General features: G+C 38.2%; 2 protein-coding genes and 1 long non-coding RNA gene across 6 annotated transcripts in view; 1 reads left to right on the top strand and 2 right to left on the bottom strand.

Annotated features, from left to right (window-relative positions):
* LOC131307845 (disease resistance protein RUN1-like) overlaps positions 1-21,745 on the bottom strand; it is a 63,256-nt gene continuing 41,511 nt past the window's right edge. Inside the window, exons 6-8 of one of the 4 annotated variants that reach the window (XM_058334560.1) lie at positions 13,115-13,577; positions 12,472-13,018; positions 11,082-11,523 (exon numbers count right to left, since the gene is read on the bottom strand). In XM_058334560.1, coding sequence (XP_058190543.1) covers positions 11,513-11,523; positions 12,472-13,018; positions 13,115-13,577 — 1,021 coding nt within the window. In that variant the 3' untranslated portion in view covers positions 11,082-11,512. Of the gene's footprint in view, positions 1,158-11,081; positions 11,524-12,306; positions 13,019-13,114; positions 13,578-21,745 lie in introns of those variants that run through there. The other 3 variants (XM_058334559.1, XM_058334558.1, XM_058334561.1) reach the window with 3 other exon arrangements.
* Positions 13,669-15,104, bottom strand: LOC131307853 (disease resistance protein RPV1-like). Its single transcript, XM_058334575.1, has 3 exons — positions 14,508-15,104; positions 14,126-14,410; positions 13,669-14,009 (listed from the first exon to the last, which is right to left on the bottom strand). The coding sequence occupies exons 1-2, from the start codon at positions 15,087-15,089 to the stop codon at positions 14,309-14,311; spliced, it is 684 nt and encodes a 227-aa protein (XP_058190558.1). The 5' UTR covers positions 15,090-15,104; the 3' UTR covers positions 13,669-14,009; positions 14,126-14,308.
* Positions 15,690-18,887, top strand: LOC131307867 (uncharacterized). The gene is made up of 2 exons (XR_009194245.1): positions 15,690-15,912; positions 18,560-18,887. It is a non-coding gene; the product is annotated as an uncharacterized LOC131307867 (long non-coding RNA).

Here is a 21,745-nt window from a genome sequence, read left to right as displayed (position 1 = left end):
CTCGGAAACCGAAATATTGAGGACATAAGGTCGCAGTAAACGATACGGTAGATCCACCGTTCTTATTGCTAAACCAATGTGGAACTCTTCTCCCAGGAAAAAAGGTGTTGAATACATTATCTTTATACATTATCTGGGAAGATGAAATCCATGGTTACAACCATTAAATGAGAGAGAGAGAGAGAGAGAGAGAGAGAGAGAGAGAGAGAGAGAGAGAGAGAGAGAGAGAGAGAGAGAGAGAGAGAGAGAGAGAGAGAGAGAACCTGAATGGGAAGCTTGCGTCCCACCCACGAAAAGTCAATCACAATGGTAGCCTCAACATCTGCCATAGAGTCCAAGTTGAAGAAGCCAATACTGTCGAGCAGTTCCACATCAACTTCTCTGACGGGTAAGAACTTGAAATTATTCTGAACGTGATTTAAGTTCCAGCAAAAAGCAGGTGTGATGTCTCTAATATCGGCCCCAGTCTCAAAAGTTATTTCTTCCAATGCATCGCAGTTTATGACAAGCAGATGATGTAAGATGGTCGATGACCATCGAATCTGCTGGAGCTTTTGACAATATGATAAATCTAACGTTTTGAGGCCTGTAAGATCTTTAATGAAGTTTGGTACGCGAGAAAATGGATTTTTGCGTAGAAATAAGTGCTGCAACTTGGAGAGCTTATTAAGATCCCTGGGAAATGAGTCATCAGTGAGATTGCAATCAGAAAGATTTAAATGTACCAAAGAGCATGGTAAAGAGGCCAATGACATTTGCACCCTTGGTTTTGGAACCCAAGGCCAAATAGATGCTTGTGATACAACCTCCATAGTAAGGACACGATTTATATACATTCCACTAGCCTTGAGCACTTGCAATGACTTCATCTTTTCCAGCTCCTCCATTGCCCCCATAAGATTTGAGCAGCCGGAGATATCTATTTCCACTAGTGATTCTACCATACCAATATTTCTTGGAAGCTTTCTCAGATTTTTGCAATCTTGTAGATTCAGTGACTCTATCCTTTGTAGTTCTACGATGGATTCATTAACCTCGAACAAACTTGGACAAGTTTTGAGAACCAATTTCTCTAGGTTGGGAATTCTAGAGAAATCTGGAGTTTTTGCAAGTTTTGAGGAGTGACTGAGATTTAAAATTTTCAACGATCCAAGTACCTATTCGAAAAAGGAAAATAATGCCAGGCAAATTATTTAAAAGGTGCTTTTCTCACATAAGTTAGTTACTGAAATAATTATAGAACTGTAAAAAGAGAAGCAAAACAGATTATCTTACCTTGGTTCCTTTCCAAACTTGTTTCAAGTTGCTATAACGCAAGTCAAGAGAGACCAAGTTCTCCAAAGGAAAATCATTGGGGAAAGATTTTGAAGGAAAACCATGCCAACACAACCATCGTAATCTTTTGGGAAATGCCTTATAAGTTCCAGAGAGTTTTACACCAATCATCTTGAGTAGTCTCAGATTATACATCTTTTCAAATGTATTTGCTTCAAAGACAACCATGTTTGAATTTCTCAACATGCTCATGTCAAGTGCGAGGCCTTCAATTGTTTTCGTACCCTTAGAAGAAAAATAAAAACACAAAAAGACTAGTTAGATAATAGCAAGCTTTTGAAAAATCAATACACATAACCGTGAACAACATGTTTCTTACAATTTTTTCTCGCAAAATGTTGAAGGATTCTTTAGGGCGCCAAATTCTGCTATGCTTCTCTGGATAATTAGATTCACGGTAAACAATTTGTTTTCCCATGTCCTGAAGTAACTCATGCATTTGTAGCTTCTCATTCACAATTTTCAAGAGATTTCTGTCGACGAGATTATGAATTCCAGCAAGTGCAGCATAATCACATCCTTCTAGTATTGTGATTGTTTCAGTTTTATGCTTTCCAACAAAGAAACAAGCTATGTCCAAGAATATATTTTTATCGTGGTTATCTTTCAGAGAATCATAACTTATTTCAAGTTTTTCCAAAATTGTATTACAAGAAGCTGTTTCCAACTTTTGTAACTCACTTTCCCATATATCTATGTTTTTACGTCGTACAGAGGATCCCAACACTTTAAGAGCTAGAGGAAGTCCATCGCAATGTTGCACAAACCTTTTCGATAAGTCCATGTGACCTTGAATGGGGTGTTTTTGTCCAAAAGCATGCCAACTGAAAAGCTCAAGTGATTCATCACGGGATAATTTTTCAGGCCTACACACTTCATAAATTTCATCGGCATTTATCATGCTCTCGATCCTAGTGGTTATGATAATTTTGCTTCCAGGGGAAAACCAATCTTGTTGGCCAGCTAATGCAACTAGTTGGTCTTTTTGATCCACATCATCAAGGACAAGAAGAACTCTTTTGTTTCTTAACACATACTTCATCCTCCTACATCCATCATCAACATCGTTTACTTCGTGCTCTTCTTTCCTTAAAATATCTGAAAGAAGTTGTCTTTGTAAACGAACTAATCCATTCTGTCCTTTGGCGACTTCCCTAATATTTTGGAGAAAACAAGCAGCATCATATCTACCATGGTTTGAATTGAAAACAACTTTAGCAATCGTCGTCTTCCCTATTCCACCCATTCCACATATCAAAAGAATGCCAACCCCGGTTGACCTATCTTTTAGCCATGAAGTAACAAGCTTGGTTCGCAAATCCATACTTACTAGATGATTGCCAACCCTCAATTGCTTGCCGGGTAGCTTGCTTTTGAGTTCACCAACAATTTCCTCAATGAACTCGGCTTCATATCTAAAAGTTCAATATATGGAAAATGAAGCACAATAAGAGCAGAAAATATTTGGAAGGAAAAATCAAAATTTCCATGCCAATATCCAAACAAATGATTACTCAAAACTTCTTACTCTATTCCGTCGTTTCTTCTTCTTCTTCTTCTTTTTATCAATAAGAGTAAGGGTATACTAAAAACGAGGATTTAAGTAGATGCCATCAACATAAAAAAGGCCACAAACAAAGAGGTCCTATGCACAGTCATGCATGTCAAAGAAACCTATGAACTGAAGGATTTGATCAAGAGTAGCATCACTTTCCCTGGACTCCCAACTTTGCAAACTACAAAGGAAAAGGCCTTCAATTCTAACTAGAGAGCTTTCCACACCATCAAAATGCCTTCTAACGGTTCATTGTGAATGGTGGAGCTTTTTGGGGAGAGTTATGCATGGCAGTCGTAAATGGCACAAAAATCAGAGAAGGGCTGGACTATTCTCTATACTATACTCAGATGCTAATGTTTGGTTAAATAAGGCAGGGTCGGCCCTTGGGCAAGGCCCAAGAGGCCCGAACCGGGATGGGTAGAGAGTCTTTGATAGCCCAATCTGACTGGTCTCATACATATTAAGGGCCTAAAACCAATTAATTCATTGAGCCCAATAACATTGTATAGGCCCATTTGTTGGCTTATTGGGTGGCCCAGGTGGGTCCATTAACAAAACCAAACGGCATCTCTAGTGGGTTGGTAAACACATGCAATTCAGAGAATAGTCAGGTAACTAATATTACGTGCGGTTTTTGCCCTCTTAATGCTATTTGTTACTCCCTGCGTTCCTAATTCAATGTCCCTTTTTGGGAATCCCACTATTTAACATCATTATTGCCTAAATAGAACTTTTCTTTCCTATTTTGCCCTTGAAACTAGACTGCGTGATTGAAATTGAAAAAACAGAGGTCAAATCCATTTGCAATAATGGCGCCGACTTTTGAGAAAAACAGAGAGGACAACTCTTACCCTATAATGGCGCCAACTTTTGAATTAGTTTTGAGAAAATGATATTGGCACTCTAAAAATTAATGGAAGCACTCCAAAAAACAAAGGAAAGTGACTTTGGAATTACATTGATTTGAGAGTGCCTGCATCAATTTTTGGAGTGCCAATATCAGTTTCCTTAGTTTTGGTTTGCTAAAATAAATATCTAAATCTAAAGCAGAAAAGGCATAAAGGGAAATTAGAAGTCTTTTCTGGGTTGACTTTTGAAAATAGACATTGATTTTGGAACACCCAAAAAAGAAAAGACGGGCCTTCAATAACAACACCAACATAACACATGTAGTCCCCAATCATTGGAGGTATGGGCGGAGGAAAATTGGAGACAGACCTATCCTTTGGCGACATGCAAAAAGTGGTTACTCTCATAATACAACTGAAACAGTAGCCCCCTATACGTAATAAGCTACACTAACTTATTCAATAAGTGAGAATAGCTTTTTAACAAGGATTGAGAGAGTATCTCCAATGCATACTCCATAACTCCAAATCTCCCATAGCTTCATTCCTTTATTTTAGAGGAATTATGTACTCCAACCCATCCTCCATATTTGCCTCCATTTTGCAGAATTGATTTTTATCCTTTATATTTGGAGTATGTGAAAAGAAAATGAAGGATCCTTCAAAACCATTTTTTGAATATAAAATTAGAAAAATAATTGAAGTTGACATTGAAATACACAATTATTGGACTCAAAGTGAAATAAAATTTGAAATGAAGATAAAAAAAAATAGAGATATAGAGATTATGGTTGGAATGAACAGAAATAGTGAACCCCTCTAAAATATCACTTTTTGAATACAATACTTTATTTTGATCCTCTTAAACAGAGTTATAGAGGACATTGTGTTGGAGATGCTCCGAGAGAGGGAAAAAGCTCTTTTAGGAGATCCCGACCAGCTCACGGCCTTACAATTGTCCGTTAATCTAAAGGAGCATGCTCCTTTTGTGTTGTCCGTGCTACCCAAGGTTAATTCTCCAATCTAATACTCCCTCTGGCCTAGTTTAAATGTCTCTTGTGGAAATTCATACCCTCCAAAAATATATTTATATGGTTTTTTTTTTTTACATCAAATTAAAGTATACATTAAGTACTTTAATTTGGTTTTAAACAAATATTTTTTTAAGATTTAAATGCCGAAATCTCGTAGGGGATATTTAAAAAAGAACGGAAGAACTATATATGCATATGAAAGTAAAAAGGGAGTTAATTACCCAAGAGATTCCTTCCGGGAAACCATCCCAGCCATGCTCGCAACCTCATTAAGCGCTGCACTCCATCCCTTCACTTTCTCAACATTCATCACTTCCTTTTCTTCGAAGACCAGATTCTTTGACTGCTCCTTGAGCTCCTCAGGTTCCACCTCGTAAAACACGGGCAAAACGAAATGATCTGACTTCTTACAGAGCTTGACAATCGCCTGAAGTTCACACAGGCACGCCGTCGAACTAGCGTAGTTCTCCGATAACACGATCACCGACATCCTCGAATTCTGGATTGCTTCCCGCAACTCAAGCTTGATATCCTCACCCCTCTCGATCTCGTCGTCGTCTCTGAATGTTCGGAACCCCTCGCGCGTGAGACCATGGTAGAGGTGATCCGTGAACTTCTTACGGGTGTCTAAGCCCCTGAAGCTCAAGAAAATGTCGTATCTAGCTTTGATGAGTTCGGGATTTTGGGATTCCGAAGTAGCCATTGATCGAACAGAGTTACAGAAAGCAGAGCTTCGTTTTTGCTCAGAGCTGATTTCTTTTTTCTTTCTTTATTGGTACGTACAATTTTTGCTGGGAGATTTGGCGACGAGTTGAGTACTAGTAGTATTTTATTTGGCTGAGATTTTGCTGTGGGGTCCACGGAAATGGAACCACGCGTATATTCAAAGTGGAAGAGGAAGGAATATTACTAGCTCCTAAAAATAATGATGATCAGAGGAGGAATATTACTAGCTCTCAAAGTGTTTCTGGGGAAGAGCTATGCCGTTTATGCTCTATGGAGGAGGGAACACGAAGTCATTGACTGCTGCACTGCAACTTTGTCTGGAGACTGTGCGGACAGTGCTATTGCTGATGAAATGTTGGTTGTTAAGAAACAACCATTCTAACACCACACTCATATACACACTCAATCACACATTCACACTCACAATAGGAGATGGATTCTACACACATTAGATGTATAGTGTGTGCGAACCCCACTCTTATTATGAGTGTGGATGTGTGATTGAATGTGTATTTGGGTGTGGTAATAGCATGATTGTTTAAGAAAACCACAAACACATACACAAACACTTTATACATATATTTACATTCATTTGGGCCCTTAACTATATCTGACTAAGCTTTTTTTTTTTTACAGAGATTCTTACAAATATATTTTAAATAAAATGAGAGACTCTAATAATTTATGTTAGATCCTGAGGTTAGTTCTACACAATGCGGTATACAATTGTTGTACACCCATAGTTTTATTAGAGGATAAAAGCAAAATTTGAGAATGAAGGAGTATCTTCTCATTTCAATGTTTTTTGTCAATGATAGTTGCATAAATACGTCTGTTTGCACATCCTAACTAAGGCTTGTTATGTATATTTAATGCGCTACTTTGAATTTGATACTTGTTAATTGCGTTTTAGGACTCACGAAGCCGCGGGATAGCATCTGGAGCTCAATCGCAAAATCTAATTCCACTTGATGTCTAAGCAAAGTATATTAAATCAACTCGAATGGTGGGTCCAGACTGTTATTAGAGATGAAGAAGAGAAGCACCAATTTTTGCCACGACATATTTTTGACACAAAACCGTAGCAGTTTGCCCGTGGTCCAAGTCTGTAAAGATTTTGTGCAAGTGGGCCCCAGAATAATAAGTGCACCCATTGAATTTGGCTCTGGGAAAAAAAAACCAAAAAAGATTTTTGTGCAAGTCGGGAAAGATTTTTGTGCAAGTGAGCCCGACAAAGTGGACCTCTTGAAATTTGTCTTTGAGGAAAAAGATATTTGGTTGATGTTGGAAACATGTTGGACCTTAATAAGATGACTCGTCACTTAATAAAGCTTAATATTTTAAGTGAATATGAGTCATTTAATGTGTATTAGGTCCAGATAATGTAGTATAGACTCTGTAGATACTCGCTATAGGATTGAGCCTATGCGCACACGAGAGAACCTTTGGCGGATTAAACTTCCAACAAGTGGTATCCGAGCCAATGGCGAAGGACCTTTAAGCGGACTCAAACTGATTTGGTGGGCTTGCACGAAGACTCTTGATAGAGAGGGAAAAATTCAATGTGGCTCTCGATGGAGTAAGAATGCTGGCGAATGGGAAAAGTGTGCTGCATGGAGGCTCCTGATGGAGTAAAGGGGTTGGCTCTTGGTTGATGGAGTGGGTGCGGTAAAGTCCGGGGTTAAATCAGTGTTGGAGTGTAAAAAAAGATCAAGAATTAAGGAGGAGTCACGTGGATTGGATCGAGGGGGAGTTAGGCCCAATGCATGGTTCACATATGAGGGAGAGATTGTTGGGAACATGCATGTGTGAATGATTTACTCCCACATCGGATAAATACAAAAACGGTTGAATCTTGACATACATGCGCAATTGGATTGCTCACCGCTTACACACATGGGAAAACCTCAGGCGGATCAGACTTCCGACATGTGATATCAGAGCCGATGGCTTAAGATCTTTAGGCAGACTAAATCGATTTGGTGGACTTGCATGGAAACTCTAGATGGAGCAAGGATGCAAGCGGATGGGAAAAGTGTGTTTCATGGAGGCTCTCGATGGAGTGAAGGGGTTGGCTCTCGATTGATGGAGTGGGTGTGGTGAAGTCCGGAGTTAAATCAGTGTTGGAGAATAAAAAAAAATCAAGAATTAAAGAGGAGTTTCAAGTGGATCGGATAGAAGGGGAGTTAGACCCAATGCATTGGTCACACATGAAGAGAAGATTGTCCCCACATCGAATAAATAAATAAATGGTTGGACTTTAATATACAATCGGATTGTTCACCATTTACGATGCTTAGCTTTTCAATCAATATGAATCAGAGACTCTCAACAGTCAAGGAGTACTAATTTCGTAATAGATGGATAGTTGGTTAAATGGAATTCAAAACCTAGACTAGAGTTTTACTTGGACCACGAAGTCGGTAAAGATTTTGTGCAAGTGGGATACCCGATTGGTCTATTGAGAAAACATCTTGTAAATCTTGTTCAAAGTTTGATTGCTCATGTTGTTTGTGCGTGTGTGTACGTCTTGGTCCGGTGGTACTAACTTGACTTCCATTACCCCTGTAAGTTAATTTTCTTCTATGCTATAAAATCTCCAAAGACATAGTGGCTAAAAATGAATCAAACTACACTTTCAATCGTATTCTCTGTCATAAAATAATAGTATATGTCGGCCACTTATCCGATATCGTTATCTAAATCATGGAGTGTCCGACACCGGTACCTATACTCAGTGGCGAAGTAGGGTCGGGCGACCCCACAGAAGGAAAAAAACTAATGGATGACAGTTTTGGAACGGAGGGAGTAAATGAACCTATTGCAATTTGATGATGATACCACACTGGATGATTTTTCTCCTTGAAACTTAAAACGCCACCCCATTACCATTTGATGACACTACCGTATGAGAATATTTCCCATCATTAAACCCACCTCACCTTTGTATAACAACTATTTGGTGGTCTCGAGGAACCGTTATGTGGTGCCCCTAATACTTTTAAATACTACTCCCTCCGTCCCCTTATTATAGTCCAGTATTCCATTTTGGGTTGTCCCTTAATAAGTGTCCATTTGGTAAAGTTAGTGGGTAAAAGTTGGTATATTGTCTATTTTATTTCTAAAAGTAGATTCCATTTTGAAAAAAAGTTAGTGAGTAAAAAGTATAATGATGATGGGTAAGTAGGAAAAGTGGAGGAAAAAGTTGATGTGAAAGGTATAATGATGATGTTTTTATAATAAGTTAGAGTTACGAAGTAGGGCATTTAAAAAGGGACGGAGGGAGTACATATATGAACTTCACGAAAATGTGTGATGTTAAGTGGCGTTGGGCCTCCAAAAGGCGAAACCCCGTCAAACGCAATTGTAGAACTTATTGAGTTTTTTTCTTCTAAAAAAGGGAAACTAAAAAGAAGATTATTTTTACATACTTTTGATATCTTTTATTTTTTTAGTTGAAATGCTTGTTGAGCTTTTGATGTGTTTTTTGTCGAACTAGATTATTAATTGTCATTACTACTAATTATTTTACTTATAATTGGTAAGAGAATTTATGCTTATGAATGACCCTATGTTTCCAAAATTTTGGAGTCACCATTGCCTAGACCCAGCTCCGGGCTTGGGCAACCCCCACCATGGGGCAACCAAAACCAAAAAAGTACCCAACAAAAAAAAAAAAAACCAAGAGTATGTAATAATTTACACCCAAAATTTACTTATTGGAAGTACTCTAGTTAGAAATTTCTAAGCAGAACCCAACTTAAATTACATAAGTGATGTTTCATTCACATTACATAGTCAAATTGTAGGATTGATTAGCAGTTTTGGTATGAAACAACACGTTTTCTGTAGTCCCTAAACATAGGTCTTTCAATATTTCTCTGTTTTATATGCTGAAAGTGGTTTACTAATTATAACTAGCAGTGTATGCACTGCCCATTTTCTTGAGTTTTGTCTCTTCAAACAAATTGTTTTTCTCAGCACGGCAATATGTTTCCTCACTTTCATCCCTTTGTAATTGTACAAGGAAGTCTTGATGCTCAAAATTAGAAGAAAGGAAATGGTTGGAGTTTACGGCGAGTTAGATCGATGCTCTCAAAGCACGGAATGGAAAGCTCAAGGAAGAAAGCCGGGCCAAGAAAGAGCTGTTCGAGGAAAGCTCACAATGAACAACTGGTTAAATTTGCATAAGTTAATTCACTTATTGAGAAACAAGTCCAACAGCTAAATGCCAAGCCTGGAAATAACTCAAGTGACGCAAATATGTGAAGACCTCAAATACAACTTGCACGAAAAGGCATAGTTGCTTAAGCAACTCCAATTTCGCTAATGAGAAGCTACAAGTAGAACATGGGAAGGAAAATTACAATACTGGAGGGAGAAAATGAGGCATTGGTGTCAGCTATAGATGAAGAAACAAAAAAAGCACAAGATTGTGAGAAGAGGATTGTTGGTAGTAATCAAGAAACCGAAGGACTCCAACAGACAATTGTTGATTGCACGGAAAAAGTTTTTCGAAGTGGAGGAAAAGCCAAGGCATCTGAAGAGCTGACAAAGCTAGACGATGTGATAATCAAAATAGAGGAGGAGAATATGGATGTTGACGGTAAGTTGAAATGGAGTAGTGAACAGTCTAGATGTCTTGAAGAAGCTCATAAGAGGATTCAAGCCCTGTTCCAGTTGAGTAATCACAGTGGGGAGAGAGAGAAATCAGAACAGTTTGAAGAGATTAATTTCTTCAGTGCAAACAAGCTTAGATTCACAAACTAGAATCTCAAGAAAGTAGTCATAGCCAATTAAAGATGTGCAACCAATCCGTATCTCACGAAGAAAGAAGAAGAAAGATTCTGGAAATTGAGGTGTTTGAATTAAGGTTGCGCTATGAGAACGTTAACTTTGGGGTGCCACAAAGCAAAATCCAATATCTGAGACTTGACTATTAAGCAGGATAAAGATATTGCAGAGCTAAGAAACGCACTGGGAATAGTGCTTGACTCATTGTACTTGTATTTAAGAGAGAGGATCATCAGATATCAACTGTCCACTTAAGCATTTTTATTCTGCAATTCATCACGATTCATGTTTCCACCATATTCGGTTTTGTAATGGATTTTCTTGAGCTGCTACTTTTAAATGGATATGAGCTCAGAGCATAGGAATTTTGCTGGCTGTTTTTAGGGAGAACAATGGTTCAACAGTCTTAAATTTCTGTCCTTTGGGGCGTATTTGAGCCACGACTTTCTAACTAAGCAAGGTTTTGAATTTCGATAAGCTTTTGGAGCAACTTCAGTTTTTCCCAAGATTAAAGCGGAAGGTAGACGAGCATAGGTGTAAAATATGAAGTTAATGGAAATATGATTATGAGACATTGAGACCATCAATTCTCAAAACGTTTAACTCTTCCTTGGAAAAGTTGCATTTAAATCCAGACCGTCCAAAGCCGAAACGGACGGCCGAGATCATGCGAAGTCGTGAATAACTTCTTCACGCACTTAAACCAACAATAAAGCCATGACAAGCATGGGAGCCATGCTCTATCTGCATCAGGCTTATCCCAACTCTAAATCCTGATACTAATTATTACACTTGACGGAGATGCATGTATCCAATCAATGACCTATCCAAGACATATTTATTCATTACAATTTTTCTATTCTAATACAGCTTGTTGCAGCACCAAAAAAAATGGATACACATTTGACGTACCTGAAGATTGACGTCCAAGAGCTAGCTTTTTGTGAAGGCAGGTGTTCCCCATGTCCGCCATTACATCTTATTAGTCCTCTTGCGGAATAGGACCGGTCCAATTGTAGAAAAAAATGGATACACTTTTGATGTACCTGAACTTCTCTCAGTTCATGCATTCGATCGATTTCATAGGTCCTTTGAGAAAAAGCCTCCAGATTCATTGGGCCCAATTATCTGGGAATTGCAGTAATGTCCTCCTTCGATACATCCCTGTGAGGATTTGGCTCAGATTAATGGACCAAAAAGGTGGCCTTCTAGAAGCCTTAGACATCAGCTGCAATTGTAGAAGCAACAGAGAATAGAAGCAACAGAGCATTTAAGATATGGTCAAATTCTCGTCTCTTTGGCTGTGTGCCTTGTCTTCTTTCCGTTGGATACAAGGCTCCCCTTTGAGCCTATTTATACATGTAATTGTATAGGCATGGGTCTGAGATAAAGTGTGTTGAGAGTGAAGGAGATGAGTTTGATGGAGGCAAGAGCGCACGCACATACACACACTCACAAAATAGAAGAAGACAATATGGGAGAAGTGTACTAGGATTTTTATTCCACTCATACTTCCAAAGACTAAATTAATTACATGCTTATTCTAGGAATAACAAAATGTTCTTATTAATTACTTCTAATTATCATGCATTACATCCATGATCACCACTAACAATATAATTAGAGACTTTTCACTAGCCTAACTCATACCTTTCAATCACCATTACTTAAAACACACTCCCACTAACAACTATGAAAAGTCAAAACCAACTAATAACTCTCGAAATAAAACAAGTTATATTATTTTTCCAACAGAGTTGAGCTCCGGCATGGGGTGCTCCTCCTCCGAGAGAGTTATTTTGTAATCTATGGTTGTGAATAGATGAAACTTCTCTCTCTGTGTTGATTCATGTTTGTGTGTGTTTGGTTTTCGGTCCTTCTTGCGCACAACTTTTTCATAAGAAATAAAGAACATTCAGGTTAAACTATTACATATTTTTGTACGTGTCAGTTCAAGACTAGAAATAACTAAGTAGAATGTCCAATGATATTGGCATCTCAAGGGTTTCAATTTTCTATGTATCATCTTTCTAAGATAAGAAACCTACGCAAACTTGTAGTTTGCTCAAGTGCTCATATATATTTGAAGTCATATCAAGCCAGACCATCACTACAAGCTAGCTGGATGTTGCTGTTAATATGCATATATAAGAACAAGGGCAGAAAAAGTTCGAACCTTCCTCAGGTATATACAGAGAATAACTTCGATCCCATGAATGTTGTATACTGCTAACGTATTGGGATACTTCTCCCTGTGCTTCGAAGTACAGAACGTGAACTCCACACTCCTTAATTTGTCGTTGTCGATCTATAATCATGAACGAAACTTCCACTTCATCGCCCTCTGTCAACAGATTTGCTACGAAACAATGGATTAACCATACCACATCTCCAGCTTCTCCCGGAATGCCAACGAAGCTTGACGCATATACGGTCTTCATGCCACTGCTCTTGTTATGGATTTCAAATTGTAGGGGCTGATAATTTATCCCGTATCCCTTGTAATTTATCCCATATCCCTCGTCCCCAAGTGGCAACGAATATTCAGGTTCTCTCTCTTCCAGAAGTGTATACACCACACAAAGATTCAAGCCTCGAAAACCGAAATGAGGAGATAAGGTGGCAGTAAATGATATGGTGGATCCACCGTTCTTATTGCTAAACCAATGTGGAACTTCTCTCCCAGGAAAAACTGTGTTGAATACATTATCTTCATACAGTATCTGGGAAGATGAAATCCATGGTTAAAACAGTTAAATGCATGAGAGAGAGAGAGAGAGAGAGAGAGAGAGAGAGAGAGAGAAAGAGAGAGAGAGAACCTGAATGGGACCCTTGACAGTCCTCCCCCTCAATTGTCGAAAGGTAAGATCAACTTCTGCCATAGAGTCCAAGTTGAAGAAGCCAATACTGTTGAGCAGTTCCACATCCACTTCTCTGATGGGTAAGAACTTGTAACGGTCCTGAATGTGAGATAAATTATAGGAATGATTATCTACGACGAGGTCAATATAGGTCCCACCCTCGAACGTTACTTTTTTCAATGCATCGCACCGTTCAACAACCAGTTTATGTAAGATGGTCGTTGACCATCGAATCTGCTGAAGCTTTGGACAACGTGATAAATCCAATGTTTGGAGGCCTGTAAGATCTTTAATGAAGTTTGGTAGGCTAGAAACTGGATTTCCACCAAGAAATAAATGCTTCAACTTGGAGAGCTTAAGATCCCCAGAAAATGCATCATCAGTGAGATTGCAATCAGAAAGATTTAAACGTACCAAAGACCTTGGTAAAGTGGCCAATGACATTTTTACACTTGGTTTTGGAACCCAAGCCCCAAGGCCAAAAAGATGCTTGTGATACAACCTCCATAGTAAGGAAACGATCAGTTTCCATTCTACTTGCTTTAAGCACTTGCAGTGATTTCATCTTCTCAAGCTCCTCTATTGCCCCCATAAGGTTTGAGCAACCGGAAATATCTATTTCTACAAGAGATTCTAGCATACCAATGTTTTTTGGAAGCATTCTCAGTTTTTTGCAATCTTGTAGATTCACTAACTCTATCCTCTGTAGTTCTACGATAGATTCATCGACCTTGAACAAACTTGGACAAGCTTTGAGAAACAATTTCTCTAGGCGTGGGATTCTCGAGAAATCCGGAGTTTTCTCAAGTTTTGGGGAGTGACTGAGATTTAAAATTTTCAACGATTCAAGAACCTATTTGGAAAAGAAACGTAATGCCAAACAAGTTTAAACGGTGCTCTTCTCATGCAACTAAATAACCGAAATCATTACAAATTTCTAAAAAATTGAAGCAAAACAGAGTATCTTACTTTAGCTCCTTTCCAAAGTTGCTTCAAGTTGCTATAACGCATGTCAAGAGAGACCAAGTTCTCCAGAGGAAAATCATTGGGGAAAGATGCTGATGGAAAACCACGCCAATACAACCATCGTAATCTCTTGGGAAATGCATTGGATGTTCCAGATTGTTGTACACCACTCAGCTTGAGTAGTCTCTAATTATACATCTTTTCAAATGTATTTGCTTCAATCGCAGACATGTCGGAATTTCTCAACATGTTCATGTCAAGTACAAGGCCTTCAATTATTTCCGTAACCTTCGAAGAAAATTAAAAACACAGAAACAATAGTTAGATACTTGCAAGCATGTGCAAAATTAATACACATAACCATGAGACGAAACATGTTTCTTACAATTTTTTCTAGCAAAATGTTGAAGGATTCTCTAGGGCGCCAAATTCTGCTTCGCTTCTCAGGATGCTTAGATTCACGGCAAATAATTTGTTTTCCCATGTCCTGAAGTAACTGATGCATTTGCAACATCTCATTTTCAATTGTTAAGAGATTTCGGTCGATAAGGTTATGAATTCCAGCAAGTGGAAAACAATCACATCCTTCTAATATTTTGATCGTTTTATTTTTCTTTTTTCTAACAAAGAAACAAGCTATGTCCAGGAATAGATCTTTATCGTGTTTATCTTTTAGAAAATCATAACTTATTTCAAGTTTTTCCAGAATTGCATTATCAGAAGTTGCTTCCAATTTCTGTAACTCACTTTCCCATAGATCCATATTTTTCCTTCGTACAGAAGAACCCAACACTTGAAGAGCTAGAGGAAGCCCATCGCAATGTTGCACAAACATTTTTGATAAGTCCATGTGACCTTGAATGGGGTGCTTTTGTCCAAAAGCATGCCAGCTGAAAAGCTCTAGTGATTCATCATAGCCTAATTTTTGAGGTCTGTACACTTCATAAATTTCATCAGCATTCATCATCCTCTCAATCCTAATGGTTATGATTATTTTACTTCCTGGCTTAAACCAATTGTAGAGACCCGTAATTTCATCATTTAATCTTTGGTATTTATAATGCAATTGGTCTATAAATAAATATGAATTTAAGTTTTGAACAAAATGTTGTTAATGTGTGAGAGTGTATGAGTTGGGGGTTATAATGTGATGTTTGTTGAATAGAGGGGTGTTAGTGCATTAGGGCTATATGTATCAACACTCACAAAGAGAACACTTCACTTTCCCCTTTTCTTTTTGGGCGCCGCTATTCGCAGCCCTCTATTTACTCCCGTAGCCCACTAAATTTCGGTAAATGATTGTTGAAAATCATAAATAATATTTCGGTAAATTGCTGTTGAAAACAAGATTATATTTCGGTAACTACATGTCGAAAATATGTTCAACTTTCGGTAAACAACTGCCGAACATGCATTTTCGGTAAACATCTGTTGAAAAAAATATTATATTTCGGTAATTGGACGCTGAATATATATCTCAATTTCGGTAACTAACTGTCGAGTATAATTGAAAATTTTTAACGGGCTATGGGAGTAAATAGAGGGCTGCGAATAGCAGTGCCCTTCTTTTTTTAACGCAAGCTCTCTCTCCCTCCTCTCCCTTTCTCTCGGTCTCCTCTCTCTCACTCCCTCAACCAAATTCTTGCTACTCCACCATCAATCCTTGAAAACCCACGCACATATCTTCATCCTCGGCCCTCGGATCGCGTGGAAAGAGCTCGGTGGAGGCATATTTCGGATTTGGAGGCTAGGGTTTGGTTTGAGCTCAAAGCTTGGTCTTGATACTTGAGGTAGGGATCTCCAGCCTTCTTTATATGTGTTAAGTGTTGGTTTGATGTGCAAGGATTAAGTTTGATCACCTATTTTGAGTCTTGAATAAATCTAGTGTATGCTGAAAATTTCGTGGGTTCTGGTAATCTGTCTTTTTGGGGCCCTTCTGCTAGGAATCAATTTTTGGTGTCTTCATAACTGTTAAAGTTCGTTTCAATACGAAGATTTCGGTACCAATGCAAAACCGATAATCACACAATTAGTTATGAATTTTTGAATACTGGCTGTTTGCTGGATGTGCGAATCTGTGCGTGGCTGTTTTCTTTTAACTTCTGGGCATGATGAACATTTTGGGTGGCTTTGGGTCTTTTACAGGAGTTGCATATTTAAGTTAAGAAGAGATTGGCATTGGAATCAATTAATTTGGTTAAGTATACAATTTTTGGTGAATTTCTAAAGCTGGGTTGGTTGATAGGTGCGAAAATGGTTGCGAAAGTGTTTTTCTTTTGATTGTTGGGTTAATTTCCTCTCGTTTCTGAACCTGGGATTTTTACTGAGTGTAGGGTTTGTCGTGGTGCAACTTTTGGCTTTGGTTTCACTATTTTTGGGTTTAAGATGAAAGAGTTATGATTTTTCAATCAATTTTACTTATTCCCGCGTAGAATCTGACAGCACCGGCGGACTTAGGTAAAATGGCCATAACTCCTAGCTCGGGACTCGAAAGGACACACCGTTTGTTTTGGTTGAAACTAGACACATAGAGCTTTCCAACGATACATCCCATGCATCATGGGTATGTCCGAGCGATAACAGATTTGCATCCAAAGTTGACCTAAATTCTGCCTTTGTACCAGTTTTTACTGTTATATTGGAGCTATAATTGAAAGGCCGTAGTTAAGTTACCCGAACTCCGTTTTTGATGTATGATCTATGGATTCAAAGGAGAAGCCTACTTTTCAATGGTTTAAATGTCGTTCTTAAATTTATGTTATTTGATCGGATATAGTCAGAACTTCAAGTGTGAATGATTAATTTCACCTATTGGATATGTGGGGATATGATGAGTTGATCTAGATGATTAATTATTGGGATATGAGAACTAGTGAGCATAAGGGTTAAAATACTTGTAAACGATTGGAATAGAAAATGGATTAGATGGATGATACGATCGATGATAAATTAAGTTGTAGAATGTTTGACGCGATGTGTAAATTATTCGATGTCTTTCCATGAGATTGAGTCTTTGGGCTTACAGGATACTTGCAGTGAGTTAAACAGAATTTGGTGAATCACTTGGCATGAGTGCATGGTTGTTAAGCATTGATGGGTACTACAAAGATGAGGATCTTTATAAGTATTTGCAAATTAGACTTTAATGGAGATGTCACAAAGGGGGGGTCCATTATGTGGTAAGATGAGATGTGAAATAAATGGTTGATTTATAATGTGAAGGATGTGGGTTTTTGTGCTTTCTTTATTGAAATGATGAAGACAAGATTATTTACGTGTAACTGAATCTAAGTATTGGTGTGAGAGATATGTTTTGCTATGTGTGGGGATTAGAGAAACGGTGGATAAAGAGATTGCTTGTTAGTGAGAATATGTGACACTATATGAGTGGCATGGTGGATAATTGAATGGTAACAAGAAAGCCACGGATCTACCAAAAGGATTTTAGTGGACGCACGGGGGTCCCAAAAGCCCGGAATTGAATGAAAGGATTTTAGTGGACGCACGGGGGTCCTAAAAGCCCGGAATTGAATCCAAAGGATTTTAGTGGACGCACGGGGGTCCTAAAAGCCCGGAATGGAATGAAAGGATTTTAGTGGACGCATGGGGGTCCTAAAAGCCCGGAATGGAATGAAAGGATTTTAGTGGACGCACGGGGGTCTTAAAAGCCCGGAATTGAATCCAAAGGATTTTAGTGGACGCACGGGGGTCCTTAATGCCCGGAAATGAAATCGAAACAGGTGACAGTGAAAACGGAGAATCTTCATCGTATTTAGCATCATACTAAGATTGAAATGTCAGTTTGAGTTGATAACTTGGATTGTCCAGTATGTCAATACATGTTTTATATTCCTTCTTTTAGACCTCCAAATCATTGTGGCTTGTTTTCCTGATATGTGGTGGTCAACTTGTTTTGTGTGAATGCATATTTGGTACCTTGTGGTGCTATGCATTGCGAGAGTTTCATAAAAGAAATCTTATTGTGAAGAGATTTTTACTAGATGTGAAACTTGAGATTTGAAGATTGATTTGGGGTTGACGAGTGAGTTTCCTTGTTGTTGAGGTGCGGTATTGTTTGACTTGTCATTGCTTACCTTATGTTCTAACTCTACATGCCTAGCGTGTATATTTTGAGGTGAGGTTGGCTAGTTGTATGAGAAAAGAAAGTGAAAACATTTCTTTAAAGAACTAAGATTAATCTTTAGGTCATTGAAATGGAAATGAAAAAGCAAGGATTGATTTGGATAACGCCGTAACGGTAAGCTGAGATTTTTAAGAATATTGGTGTGTGTGGGTGAGAGTGTTGCTGTTTGAGAAATGGAGTTAAATACTTTCCAGCGTGAGTATGACATTTTGAACTTCACTTTTGACAAAACAAGTATGCTTTTGGAAAATGTTTTCCCTTGTGATCTGTCTTCACTTTTGCATGTAATTTAGGTATGGATATCTCTACGAGCTAGTGTAGCTCACCCTATCCTTTCAGGTACTCGCCATGGCACTTAGCTTGGATTGCATGGAGTGTATATTGAGACGTCTCTTGAAAGCTTCATTGGTATCATAAAGGACGTGTTTATCATCTAGTCTAATTCATGTTATGTACTTTACTCGTAATGGAAAGTTGTACCTTTTGATCAGAATATATGTAAAGCTATGTGTAAATTCCTCTCCTTGATCAGTATGGAACTCATTTAATTGTAAACGTTTGGGAGACTTTATGTAAAAAAAAAAAAAAAATTAGAGAGAAGAAGAAGAGATTTTGATTCTTTTTTTGGATTGGCATGACAGTTAAGGGTAAATATAGTTGATAGGAAGACTTTTGTTGTGGAAAACATATTATTATTTTAGCTGAAAATCGAGGGCGTGACACCAATCTTGTTGGCCAGCTAATGCAGATAGTTGGTCCATTTGATCCACATCATCAAGGACTAGAAGAACTCTTTTGCTGGCTAAGACATATTTCATCCTCCTACATCCATCATCAACATTGTTCACTTTGTGCTCTTCTTTTCCCAAAATATTTGAAAGAAGCTGTCTTTGCAAACGGACTAATCCATTGGGTGCTTTGGCAACTTCTCTAATATTTTGGAGGAAATAGGCAACTTCATATCTAGCATGGTTTGAGTTAAAAACAACTTTAGCAATCGTCGTCTTGCCTATTCCACCCATTCCACATATCAAAAGAATGCCAACCCTGGTTGACCTATCTTTTAGCCATGAAGTAACTCGCATGGTTTGCCAATCCATACTTACTAGATGGTCGCCAACCATCAGATGCTTGCCAACTACCTTGCTTTTGAGTTGACCAACAATTTCCTCAATGAATTTGGCTTCATACCTAAAAGTTTAATATGTGGAAAATGAAGCACAATAAGATTAGAAAAGATTTGAGAGAAAAAATCAAAACTTCCAGGCAGATATCCAAACAAATGATTACTTAAAACGTTTTACGCTAGTTTTTCTTTTCTTCTTATTTCAATTTTTATTGGTAAGAGTAAGGGTATATTAGAAGGGTTCTAGTAGATGCACCGACATAAAAAACGAAGGCCACGTACAAAGAGGTTCTATGCACAGCCACGCATATAAGAAAAAGAAAAAGAAAACTATGAACTGAAGGATTTGATGATAATGAGTAGCATCATTTTCCCTAGACTCCCAACGTTGCAAACTACAAAGTTAAAGGCTTTCATTTCTAACTAAAGAGCTTTCCACACCATCAAAATGCCTTTTGAAGGTTCAATGTGAATGGTGGATCTTTCTGGGGAGAGTTATGCATGGCAGTCATAAATGGCACAAAATCGAAGAAGGGGTTGGATTAGAACAACAATAAACTCAGAAAGGTCATAAAGCTTTTAATGTTAGTTTGAATGCAGGGGAGTAGCTCATTAACAATGACTAGGACTAGGAGAGAGGAAAACCTCTTATAGGAGATCCAGACCAGCTCGCGCCCTTTCACATGTCCGTTAATCTTACGGAACACGCCCTTTAGTGTTTCAATTCTATACAAGGTTTATATTTGCAACCTGCTTTCACCTCTTGAGGAGCCCGTTCAAACAGAGATTTGCCTCTGCTTTAAATGTGCCCTTGTACTTGACGGTGAGATGGTCCCCCATGGATTAGTTTAGGTGCGTGTTCCTTAACCACTCCCTTTCTCATCACGGTCCTCAATAAATTTTTCCTTCCATTATTTCGTTTATCTATCTCTCTGTCCGCTTATTACCCCCAAAATTTCTCTCAAAACCTAAAACTACAAAAAAACATACCATAAAAAGTAGATAGAAGAAGCAAAGATGTTACAAAAAAAAATTAGAAAGAATCACCGAAACATATGATCTTTGAAACGACTAAAGGCCACAGAACCAACCATAAAAGGGCAGCCAAATAGAGATGCAGATCTTCAAAAGAACCCTAAGGTTCTACAAATGAGACCCCTACGAGTCCACAAGAGGAATTCACTCAAGAAGTCCAAACCCTAATGAGAGAGTAATGCTATGTTTATACTAAAGTCAGAATACTTGCCAGAAGTCCAAACCCTAATGAAAGAACGGAAGCTGCTGTTGCCGCCGTCAGAGGACTTCTTCCCACGGTACAAAACAGAAAAAGCCGAGACCGGCAGAGATCAAGAGGAGCGGGGCCTACCATTCTTTGGTTTGAATATTATTTAATTTCTTTCGAGTTTTTCTTTCCTTTAAGTTATTTAAAATTTTGTTCAGATAATCGCACTCCGGTAATTCGTATTGATTTTTGTTCTTTATTAAAGTTGTTCTTCGGTATTCAATTAGTTGTTATCTTTTGTTTATTTATTTATTTATTTTATCTCGTTTAAAAAGTATGATTAATTTTAGAGTTTTATTCTTTTTGTTTTTAATAATGAGTGAGTAGTTTTTCTGAGATTTGGTCGCTGGGTAAAGGCGCGTTGCGACCCAATTAGGATTTGTCTCGCAATTTTTCTGCACATTAATTTAATTAAATAATTTAGTTGGTGAAAACTACGTCCGTTAGACGAATCCGAGACATTGTCAGGGCTCATGTGAGCAGGAACGGGGGACCAAAACCTGTTTGCTGCTGTGTACGGGACCGGCAACTATAGGATTCGCATTCTTCGAAGTTTTCAATTCTCCCTAAATTTAACTATTTCTAGAACTTTGAAAAGCGAGCGGATTCTGATTGGGTAGCAAGCGCCGAATTTCCTACCACTGCGCCTCTCTTTTTAATCTTTCGAGCAATTTATCAGTTTGTATTAGTTAATTAATCAACCATTCGACAAGGGGTGGCTACCTAAGAGCTATTTTTAATATTCCAACCCGAGGTTCCACAACACACACTTCACCGTCCTTAGTGGATTCGACTCCGATCTTACCAGGTATTGTGCTACATCGGTTTCAGTCCTACGCTTGGGGTAACCCATTATTTTAGGTCTAGTAATCGGTCAAGCAGCTATCAAAGTATGAAGTAACCAAATTATTTTCCTAAAGTGATTTTTGATGTAATTTTAGATCATAGTTCTGCAAAACGAGCAGTTTTAATCATTGAAGTAGGCTCTTTCGGTTCTCGACCGAACCATCCAATCTCGAAATGAACCCGGAGAGGATTCTTTTCCTTTTTGATACTCTGAGTGTTGTCGTA

This window comes from Rhododendron vialii, chromosome 11a (assembly GCF_030253575.1).
Source record: "Rhododendron vialii isolate Sample 1 chromosome 11a, ASM3025357v1".
Taxonomy (NCBI): domain Eukaryota; kingdom Viridiplantae; phylum Streptophyta; class Magnoliopsida; order Ericales; family Ericaceae; genus Rhododendron; species Rhododendron vialii.
The sequence above is the reverse complement of the archived record's forward strand: the minus strand, read 5'-3'. Positions and strand labels throughout refer to the sequence as shown.

What these genes read in the sequence shown, in the direction of transcription:
- LOC131307853 (XM_058334575.1), bottom strand. Translation starts at nt 15,089, where the DNA reads ATGATGAATGCTGATGAAATTTATGAAGTGTACAGACCTCAAAAATTA. An exon ending in ACATTTTGCTAGAAAAAATT is followed by an intron (nt 14,411 to 14,507) that starts GTAAGAAACATG and finishes TTTTCTTCGAAG; the next exon opens with GTTACGGAAATAATTGAAGG.